This window comes from Nothobranchius furzeri, chromosome 15 (assembly GCF_043380555.1).
Source record: "Nothobranchius furzeri strain GRZ-AD chromosome 15, NfurGRZ-RIMD1, whole genome shotgun sequence".
In the NCBI taxonomy this organism is placed as follows: domain Eukaryota; kingdom Metazoa; phylum Chordata; class Actinopteri; order Cyprinodontiformes; family Nothobranchiidae; genus Nothobranchius; species Nothobranchius furzeri.
The window spans coordinates 41,848,095-41,859,103 of NC_091755.1; the positions used below are offsets into that span (position 1 = coordinate 41,848,095).

General features: G+C 45.5%; 1 protein-coding gene and 1 long non-coding RNA gene across 2 annotated transcripts; one reads left to right on the plus strand and one right to left on the minus strand.

Moving 5' to 3' along the window:
- Window positions 1–307: 307 nt before the first annotated feature.
- guca1b (guanylate cyclase activator 1B) lies at window positions 308–1,675 on the plus strand. The gene is made up of 4 exons (XM_015967239.3): window positions 308–660; window positions 930–1,079; window positions 1,180–1,294; window positions 1,380–1,675. Exons 1-4 carry the CDS (start codon window positions 457–459, stop codon window positions 1,502–1,504), a joined length of 594 nt encoding a protein of 197 aa, XP_015822725.1. The 5' UTR covers window positions 308–456; the 3' UTR covers window positions 1,505–1,675.
- A 3,932-nt stretch (window positions 1,676–5,607) lies between these two features.
- LOC139063313 (uncharacterized) lies at window positions 5,608–10,258 on the minus strand. Its single transcript, XR_011516657.1, has 3 exons — window positions 10,142–10,258; window positions 9,950–10,032; window positions 5,608–5,729 (listed from the first exon to the last, which is right to left on the minus strand). It is a non-coding gene; the product is annotated as an uncharacterized lncRNA (long non-coding RNA).
- Between the last annotated feature and the right edge of the window lie 751 nt (window positions 10,259–11,009).

An 11,009-nucleotide genomic window follows, 5' to 3' on the forward strand; every position in this document is an offset into this window, starting at 1 on the left:
AACATCGGAGTGCCATGCCAGCTTCCAACAAGATGGCAAACGTTGCAGTTTGACCCATTCTGAAACCATTACATCACCACCGGTAAACATGTTTCCTGTACAGTCTGTTTACAGCGGAGCAGCACACAGAAAACCCCTTCATGATCTTCATGTGGACTAATTGAGTTTGACAAGTCTTCATTTCTAATCCTGTACCATGTGATCCACAGCAGCTGGTGCCCCATCCTCACGTTCAGAAGGGATTTACAACATTACAGAACAGAACACCAGTCACGCTTGTTTGGAGTTTCTCTAAACAATTTGTTTAGTTTTGGCAGATTAGCAGGAAAACTCATTTAAACTGTTGTTGTCATAAACCGGAGGGAGAAAGTCGATACTGAGAGTTCACTCAAGACTGGTTCGCGTAGTGTGTTAAGTCATTTTAGTGCTGGGGGACTTGGAGAACGTCTTCCCATCATGGGACAGCGCCTGAGCGAGGACAGTGACCCAGACAAGGAAATCGATGTGGCAGAGCTGCAGGAATGGTACAAAAAATTTGTTGTGGAATGCCCAAGCGGCACTCTGTTCATGCACGAGTTCAAGAGCTTCTTTGGGGTTACGAATAACAAGGAGGCTGCAGATTACATCGAAAACATGTTCCGAGCCTTTGACAAGAACGGCGTAAGTGTCAAGTCCATCAGTTTCTAGTAGCTATGACAGCAGTCCTTTAGTTTGACCTTCGTTTGCATACAGCATTAGGCAATAATTGACTGGAAGCATTTTTGTTTTTCTTTATTTTTGCTTGTATTTGTTTGAGTTTTTAATGAGCAGAAATGAAGTTGGTTTAGAGATCAGCTTGATGCTATGGGTGAAAAAGATTTTTCAATCTTTCAAAAGTTCATGTTGAAAACTTGCTTTCATCATGAATGTCCAAACCCTGCTGTTTCCAGGACAACACCATCGATTTTCTGGAATATGTGGCAGCTCTGAACTTAGTTCTTCGAGGGAAACTGGAGCATAAACTGAAATGGACGTTCAAAATGTACGACAAAGATGGAAGTGGCTGCATCGATAAAACAGAGCTTCTTGAAATAGTGGAGGTAACATTTTACTACTTCATAGAATTTGGAGGGTTGGTGGTTTGTATTTAAAAGTAAATCATCCAGAAGGGAGCGTAACGTCCTTTCCTCGCACTCTTAGTCTATTTACCGGCTAAAGAAGGCCTGCCACGGAGAGCTAGATGAAGAATGTAACCTGCTTACTCCAGACCAAGTGGTAGACCGAATATTTGAGCTGGTTGATGAAAATGGAGATGGTAAGAGCTTCTTTCGACAATGGTCTTTACCTCGTTGAAGGAGTAAGATGGTTCTCATACCAGCTGGTTTTCTTGTGTCACTTAGGTGAACTCTCCCTGGATGAGTTCATTGATGGAGCGCGGAGGGACAAGTGGGTGATGAAGATGCTGCAAATGGACGTCAACCCTGGAGATTGGATCAATGAGCGAAGACGCAGCGCCGACTTCTAACTCTGACAAAGCATGTCTGACCTCTCACAGTGGTGGTTTTCTACAGAACTGTATGTCTAAGTCTGGTTTTGCACTAAAACTTTACAACTGAGGCCCCTCAGTCAAGCAGGGAGTAAAGCTTCTTAGTAACGCTGCTTATATATTTAAGTAGATTTAATTATGTATTTTACATTTTCAGCAACCTTGAACAGTTTTTTTTCCTTTTGTATCACAAATCAAGTCTTAAAAATGTCCAATAAACACTTAAAGAAAATAAGATGCAGACAATTTTACAACAGAGTTGGATTTGAGAAGGAAATGTGATATTTCTATAGATGTGGTGGACAAAGTTGTTGGTACCCATTGGTCACAGAAATAACTTGATTCTGATAAAAGTACTAAAAAATAAAATTCTATTAAAGGTAACCAGAGAAAATCAGACACTGCTTTTCAACCATGCTTCAATGCTCAATAGGATTGAGGTCAGAGCTTATAGAAGGCCACTGTAGAATAGTCCAATGTTTTCCTCTTGGCCATTCTTGGGTGTTTCTAGCTGTGTGTTTTGGGTCTTGTCGTGTTGTTAGACCCACGACCTGCGACTGAGACCAAGCTTTCTGACACTGGCCAGCTCATTTCTCTCTAGAATCCCTTGATAATCTTGGGATTTAATTTGACCCTGCACAGATTCAATACACCCTGTCAGATGCAGCAAAGCAGCCCCAGAACATAACAGCACCTCCTCCTTGTTTTACAGTAGGGACAGTGTTCTTTTCTCGATATGGTCTAATGAGCTTTGAAAGAAAAGCGTCTGGACTTCTTTGAGTTGCTTGAAGAACATAGAAGAGCCACCTCCACGGGACAGGACTCAGCAGTTCGTTTGCATCTAAAGGACAAAGGTCACTCTTTCGAGGATGCCAACGTTCACATTTTGGACAGAGAGGACAGATGGTTTGAAAGAGGAGTAAAGGAAGCCATTTATGTCCACTGTGAGCAACCATCTTTGAACAGAGGCGGTGGTTTACGACACCAACTGTCTGCCATCTATAATCCAGTTTTGAGATCCCTTTCCAGATGCCTCAACGCCCACGCATATCCTGGGCCATCTGACCTCAGGAATTCACATGATAGGGTGGGGCCAGGCTTCACAATGAGCTTACCCGAAACTCTGGCTGAATAGGACCCACACCCACCCTCACACCTTGGCTCATGTGTTTATGTAGAAGATCATCAGGGGGTCTTTTGTTCCCTCTTCGGGGGGAAACTCCCACTGGGTTTAAATCTGGGACTCTCCACCATTTGACCTTAGAACTGAAGAAGCCTCTCGGATGAGAGGTGAAACGTCTTCAAGCAACTCAAAGAAGTCCAGACGCTTTTCTTTCAAAGCTCATAAGACTACAATGACCTGGATGACTGAGAACCCTCACAGACCTTTTCTCGAAATGCTTCATGTTTCTGTCTGTGAACATAGAGCTGATGTTACCTTGGCAAAAAGTCCTATCTTTGTTTCATCTGTCTATAGGACATTCTGCCAGAAGCTTTGTGGCTTGTCAGCATGTAGTTTAGCATAATCCACTAACCCTAACTAATGGGACTTTAACAATGGTGTCCTCCTTAGTCATCTCTCATGTCATGTAACAACAACAGATGGTGCGATCTGACACTGATGTTCATTGACCTTGAAGTACACCTTGGGTCTCTTTAGAAGTTTTTCGGGGCTCTTTTGTTACTATTCGGTTTATCCGTCTCTTCATTGATTTTCCTTCTGCGGCCACGTCCAGGTAGGTTGGCTGGAGTCCCATGGATCTGAAATTTCTGAATATGTGCGACTGTAGTCACAGGAACATCTAACTGCTTGGAGATGGCTCTATAGCCTTTACCTTTAACATTCTTGTCTATAATTTTATTCCTAATCTCCTGAAAACTCTTTCCTTTGCTTCCTCTGGTCCATGTTGAGTGTGGTACACACCATGTCACCAAACAGCACAGTGACTACCTGGAGCCCTTTACATATGCTACACTGACTGATTACAAGATTGAATACACCTGTGATGCTAATTAGAGGACGGTCTTTTCTAGATGTACCATAATTTTTTGTCCAGGCCTGTTCCATGATTTTATTTATTTAGATAATTCTGTTGAAGCGTGGTTGAAAAGCAGCGTCTGTCTTTTATTGGTTAAAGTTCTTTGAAATGTTATTTATTATTACGTTAGTCAGATTCAACTTATTTATGTGACCACTGACTGAAGGGTACCAACAATTTTGTTGATGTCTGTGTTTTTGTTCATATTTTAACCAGCTAAACCCTAAAACTTCATTATTATTATGATTAAATAAACGGATTTGGTTTCAAGACCGCAACAAACCTCAGTCTTAAAATATCGTTCTGTTTTATGAAGGCAGCTAGAAAATTTGGATTGATGGGTATGAAATGTAGCCAGGAGGATTATTACATTTATTATCATGTCTTGATTAAAGGGGTCTGGTTTAGTGGCTGGCAGTGGTGGTGATAACACACAATCACCTAACAGTGTGTGGTGGCATTTAATGCATAATGTTATTGTCAAGAGGCAGAGTTATTAGTGCTCAGTCACTAGATACGAGGGTGTTTACCCAATCAGCACACTGCGGGGCCGACGCAGGCAGAAGTTCTCTGATCTTTGGGAAATAACAGGAAGTACCTGCATCTACCGTTCTGCACCTAAACACTCCGTTTATCAATAAAGTTTGGTATGACATTCGACTGACTGCTTGTTATTTTTGTACATTTAATAATCAGTCATCTTTAACAAGCTGTTATCTAATTGCAAAGACAAAAGCATCAGAGAGCACAACCTACAGAGAGTCTCCCTTTATCTGTTCAGCTCATGTTTTGGTGTTTAAAAGGACTGAAGACAGACTCTCGTGGTTACTCTAACTTAACAGCAGATGTCAGCAAAAAGATGGAATTTTGCATTTAAGACTTTTAACATTAGAATTCTCACTTTGCCTGTAATATCCCAAAAATGATCAGAACAGCCACATTTTGCAGAGCTGGACAGGCTGACGTCAATGGCAGAGAGATGGGTGTTGAGTATGCTTCTGTCGGTTATGGATAACTTAACACCCACCAACCAAGGTGCTGTCATGGACCTGACACACTGACAGGATCGATTCTCCCTCAGACTCTTGAACACCTCCTGGAGGAGGCGTTAACTATAACCATAACACTGCCCAGATGCACTCATTAGATATTTAAATAGGAGGGAGTGGATTGCTGGGCCAAATGGGTCGGGTGCAGTGTGTGAAGGGTGGTGGCCGAGGGTGGGGACCTTGGCGGTCTGATCCTCGGCTACAGAGGATGGCTCTTGGCATGTGGAATGTCACTGGGGAAGGAGCCTGAGTTGGTGTGTGAGGTTGAGAAGTTCTGACAAGATATAGTTGGACTCACCTCAACGCATGGCTCTGGCTCCGGAACCAGTTTCCCTGAGAGGGGTTGGACTTTCTACCAGGCTGGAGTTGCTCCCACTGAGAGGCGCCGAGCAGGGGTGGGCATACTAGTTGCCGCCCATCTTGGTGCCTGTACGTTGGGGTTTACCCTGGTGAACGAGAGGGTAGCCTCCCTCCGCCTACGTGTGGGGGGACGGGTTCTGACTGTGGTCTGTGCTTATGCGCCAAACTGGAGAGTGTTCCTTCCGGTGACTCCCTCGTTCTGCTGGGGGACTTTAACACTCACGTGGGCAACGACAGCGAGACCTGAAGAGGTGTGGTTGGGAGGAATGGCCTCCCTAATCTGAATTTGAGATGGGCAAAGCTGTCAACTGACCTGGTGGTAAGTTGGCTCCGATAGTGGAGGAGGATGCCGGTCAGACCAAGGCTGGCCCAAACGGAAAGTGAGGGTCTGCTGGGAACGTCTGGCAGAGTCTCCTGTCAGAAGGAGCTTCAATTACCACCTCCGACAGATCTTCCAAAACGTTTCGGGGGAGGTGGAGGCCATCGAGTCCAAATGGGCCCTGTTCCGTGCCTCCATTGTTGAGCTTTGACCAGAGTGTACTGAATGTTTGCACTGATTGCCGATCACGCTTCAACTGAGTTGTCCTCGGTCAGAAGGATTGGCACTCCACAGTGATGTAGTCCAAGTAGCTTTATTAAGGAGGTGGCAGATGACATCAACAGGCTGTACAACGTTAGTGGTGAGGCAACTGCATTCCCATCTATGAATGGAGGTAAAGGGAGTGTGAGTGTGTAGGAGTATGTGGGTGTGGTAATCTGTTAACAGAAAGAACAAACATTCGTATGAATAGCAGTGTGCCGCTTGTACAGCACTGTGGGTTTCCAACATGAAGTTGTATGATCTGCTATAAACCTCATGGCCACTAGATGCCACCCTAAGACCATACATGAATTTCTAGTTGGTATATACATCAGCAAACAGGATAATCACAGCAAATAGTTCCATCCACCTCCAACCACCATACTTGACAGTGAGTCGTATATGGAATGCCATATAAGCTGCAACCAAGGCTGCCTGAAGTAGGCCAACAAAACCTGCAGCTTAGCGATAGCAACAGGACTAGCTCCTTACTTAGTGATTTACACAGAGCAACTCACAGATAAAGTCAAATAAGCACCACTCTCGTCTTATGATACTCACATGATAAACACGCACACCAAGGGTAACTCACACAGGAACGCACGAGAAAAACGCTGATCATCCAACACCTTTCAGCTGTGCTGAACTGCGCTAAACACGTTCCCAAACGGGACATATACCGAGGTGCATCATGGGTAATGTAGTCTAAACGGTTAAGGTGACCAAGCAGACTTTTAACATACAGCTTGTGTTCACAAACATTATTCCTCTGGAAAGCGGACTTTTAACAGCCGCCCCTGTATTTGTATGGATACAAATACACACACGCTAATGTCATTCTATTGCGGAACAGTATCATCTAAGTCCTCAGGGACTTTGGGGAGTCCCACTAGCTTAGTCACCGGGCGAACATAGAGACTGTCTTTGACCTTGACTTCGGCAGCTCGAACAACACCATCAGTCCCTGGAAAAACTTGGGAAATGGTACCCACAGGCCAGAGGCCTCTAGGCAGACAATCATAACAGCTTGTCCCACGGTCATGTTGTCAGTGGACTTCCTCCATTTCTGTCAGAGTTGCAGTCCTGGGAGGTAGTTCTGTATGAACCGCTTCCAGAAGTGGTCACTGATGACCTGGCTGTGTATCCATCTTCTGGTCGAAAGAGTGCCTGAGGGGCTGTAGACTGCCTGGGGTAGTGCCGAATCACGCCGCCCCATCAAGAGAAGATTTGGTGTGATGGGATCTGGGTCGGCTATGTCAGCCGATGCATAGCCAAGCGGTTTTGAGTTCAGAATGCCCTCAACCTCTATGAGAGCTGTGAGTAGGACTACTTCTGCCACAACTTGGTCCTTCAGGACTACTTGCAGAGCTGACTTCACTGCTCTGATTTCCCTTTCCCAGGCTCCTCCGAAATGAGGCGAGTGTGGGGGATTGAAGCAGAAGTTGATAGCCTGCGTGGCTAGTTGCTGCTTGAGGTCAGGCTCCATGTTTTCAAACGCTGCTTGGAGTTCTCTATGACCACCTCTGAAATTGGTCCCTCGATCAGACCACATCTCGTATGGCTTTCCTCTGCGTGCGATAAATCTGCGTAATGACATAAGGAAGGAATCGGTGTCAAGACTAGGGAGGAGATCGAGATGCACACATCTAGTTGTAAGACACTTGTAGATAATTCCCCAGCGTTTCTCTCTTCTACGACCTATCTTTATCGTGTATGGCCCGAAACAGTCTACGCCCGTTGACCAGAACGGGGGTTTATAGAGTCTCATCCGCGAGGAAGGTAAATCAGCCATCTTGGGTGTAGAAGGTGTGGCGCGCCATCTCCTACAGTCCACACACTGGTGCTGGTGTTTCTTAATGGCTTGACGTCCTCTGAGAATCTAATAGGTGCGCCGTATCTCCGCAAATGCCATCTCTGCACCTGGGTGAAGGAGCTGGTCATCATAAGTTTTTATGATGAGCTTGGTCGGGGGATGTTCAGCTGCTAATACGATGGGATGAATACTGTCCGGATCTAAGTCTGCGGCTTGACGAAGGCGGCCTCCGACTCTGATGAGACCAGTAAGACTGTCATATTCAGGGGACAGCACGCTAAGACGGCTGTCTGAGCGGACTGGGTGACTGGTCTGGAGGGCTTTGGTCTCCTCTGCGAAGCTGTCGGTCTGAGCTGAGCGGAGCAGCATGGTCTTGGTTTCTAGTCGTTCCGCGGCTGTAATAGGAGTGTCGGCCGCCCCGTGTAGGGTCCGGTACGTAGCAGCAATCAGCTCATCTAGTGAGGCATACTGCGTTGGATCCGGCAAGGTTGGGGATACAGAAGCGTGCCCACAGAATGCAGTCCTCCTGAGCTCTGCTTCATTGCATGCTGGAAACTCTGTTGGCAGCTTAGGCCAAGTGTCAGCAGCTTGTAATAGGAAAGGTGGACCATGTGACCAACGATTGGGGGCTGTTAGGTCAGCGAGATGTTTCCCTCTGGTGATGTCATCAGCAGGATTGAGCTCAGAGGTCACAGGGAGGGTGCTAGTTTAGAAGATGCTCTCTGAAGAGCAGGGTCTTCAGGAATTTCTTGAAAATTGAAAAGGAAGTCCCTGTTGTGGTAGTGCTTGGAAGGTCATTCCACATTTGTGGAACGATGCATGAGAAGAGTCTGGATTGTCCTGAGCGTGGTGTAGGCACCGCTAGCCGACGATCCTGTGATGACCGGAGCGGCCGGGCCGAGACGTAAGCCTTTGCAAGAGGATTCAGGTAGATGGGAGCCGTACCATCTCGGACTTTGCATGCTAGTGTTAGCCATTTGAATTAGATGCGTGCTGCTAGCGGTAGACAGTGGAGCTCAATGAACAGAGGGGTGACGTGTGCTCTTTTTGGCTGATTGAAGACCAGATGCGCCGCTGCATTCTGGACCGTTTGAAGAGGTCTCACAGTACAGCCTGGAAGACCAGTTAGAAGGGCGTTGCAGCAATCGAGGCGGGAGATGACAGTAGATTGCACCAGGAGCTGGGTGGCATGTTGTGTTAGGTATGGTCTGATCTTTCGTATGTTACACAGCGCAAAGCGTTCAGGTGAGAGGACAGCCCACCTAGATCACCTGATGAGTGTTTTCAGGGAGGGGCTGATTTATTATCGTGTGATTGTTCAGTAAAACAATGTTGATTTTATGTTTCCTCATCAGGTTGACGCAGTGATAGCTTGCTCCTGTTGTGTTGTTGTGTGTCCCTTTTCTGCAGGTCTAGAAGCAGACTCTTGTTCATTATTGTTTATTTTTGTAGAAACCCCCCCTCCCCCCCTCTCTACCCACCTTTTCTTTTCCTTTCTCTTTCTCCTCTGTCTCCGGGTCTGGTCGGAATTACAAAGCATTCAAAAACAATAACAATAAAGTTTTAAGTATCAGGCGTGACATTAAAAGCAGACGCTTTGATTCTCCACCTGAGAGTAAATCTGTAAGGCTTGTCACCAGCATTCAGACATCAATTCTGTTTGCTTCACAGCAAGACAGGACACAGGGGGAAAAAAAAACAAATAAATAATAAATAACCGGAAAAACTCAAAATTAGAAGTGGCCGTACCGGCCCACTTAAGGCACTGAGTGGGAAGCTGGGCGTTCCCGCCTGGTTCCCGCAGCCTGGGGGATCTTCGACAGGCAGAGCCGGATTAAATAAATGGACTACACTAGGCAGGCTGCATTTTTAGCCCCCCCCCCCCCCCCCTCCATCGATGTTATTTAATGAATTGAAATCTGAAACTTACCAAAGTTACTAATAAAAGTTCATTCACATTTTACATAGCCTAGTTTTTGGTAACAAATTGGTTGTTTGTATGCCAGAATAAGTCATGTGTTGTATGTAAAACATTCTATTAGACAATTTTTTGATATTAATAATTTATACGTCATTACACAGCTGTATTAAATGCTAATAAATTATCCTCATCGATTGGGAGGTACCAGTAAATAACCACTAGGTGTCATTAAACTATGTAAACTGAGCAAATATGTGTCTTTGCTCTGTTTACATTTACTTAAAAAGATTTTCTGCTAAATACAATAGCTTACAACATTTATAAATGTTGACAAATTAATCACATGATGGTGGAAAGACATTCAAGAAGAAATAGATGAATTTGAATGGACTGAAGCATGTTTTAAAGGCTCAAAAACAAACTATAAACACGCAGCCTAAATTATTACAGTATAAATGTAATAAAATCTATAATCTTAAAAGAAAGTATTTTAATAAAATGAAAACGTAAGTTTTGATCTTGATTTAAGCTCATTCAGGCTGTTTTTGCCTCTGCTGAATCAGAAATTCTGTGTCAATTTTCTGAGTGTGAACTTATTGTTTTGCTATTTGAACATTAATAAAATTATTAGAAAAATAATTAATAAAACCAGCAACACTTACCGAGGAAACCATTTAGCATACTCTGCTCCGGGATAATCTTCAGCCTTCCAGCATCACAGGCCTCAGTCACAGCAGAAACACGTCTAAAGAAATGTTCCTTGGTTAAACTTCGGTTTATGTCTCCAGATTTCCTCTGTGATGCAGAGAAATAGCCAATATTTTGAGAGGGATGGTTTAGTGCAAAGTACTCACGCATCCTGTCATCAGTTTGGTACCACTTTGCAGGATCCGATGGCTAGCTAGCTAGATGTTAACACCCTTTTTGGGTCTAGAGGCTCCTGTAAGACCATATTGGGCTCACTTCTGGCTGGCTGCTGTTCTTCCAGTTCGTCCTTCTGTGAAGGCGTTGATGGTGACGGCGTTGGCGCTACATCGTTTCCCGCCGCGTCTTCCACCGCGTCTTCGGGTCGTGTCTCCTCCGGGTCTGACTTGGCCTCTGGCTCTGCTGACTCGAGCAGGTTCACAGCTGTCAGACGGCAGCCCGACAGAAACGTCTGAAAAGCCCCCCTAATTCTGTTCCTCTGTCTGGGCCTCATCCAGCCAGGCCTAGGCACGTGCCTACAAAGTTTGCCTTTGCGTTAATCCGGCTCTGCCAACAGGGGTAACACCATACTGGTTCAGTAAACCGACACTGAAGACCCAGTTACCAAATGCACAGCCCGCCACTGCAATAATCATGTTATCCTAACCTTTATCATTCTGGCTTAAAGCATTTGCCCCTCCTCCCCCCACCCCCTTTGTGCTTCTTCCCTCATCTCCAGAACTCCTGAATAGACTTTACTAGGAAGGGTCAGAAGTGTGATCCCCCTGCAGTTAGAACCCACCCTGTGGTCCCCCTTTTTAAATAGAGACCACCACCCTGCTCTGTCCACCCAGTGGAACTGCCCCTGATGTCTGTGTGATATTGCCGAGTGTCAGCCAGCATAGCCCTAGAACATCCAGAGTCTTAAGGAACTCCGGGCAGATCTCACACACCCCTTAGGCCAGGGGTGGGCAATCCCAGTCCTCGAGGGCCGCTGTCCAGCAGGTTTTACTTGTTTCTCTGCTCAAACACACCTGG

Bases quoted from the DNA above. Each gene is read 5' to 3' on its own strand.
- guca1b (XM_015967239.3), top strand. From the start codon at position 457: ATGGGACAGCGCCTGAGCGAGGACAGTGACCCAGACAAGGAAATCGAT. The intron at 661-929 runs GTAAGTGTCAAG...TGCTGTTTCCAG, and splicing joins GAGCCTTTGACAAGAACGGC to GACAACACCATCGATTTTCT. The intron at 1,080-1,179 runs GTAACATTTTAC...TCGCACTCTTAG, and splicing joins AGCTTCTTGAAATAGTGGAG to TCTATTTACCGGCTAAAGAA.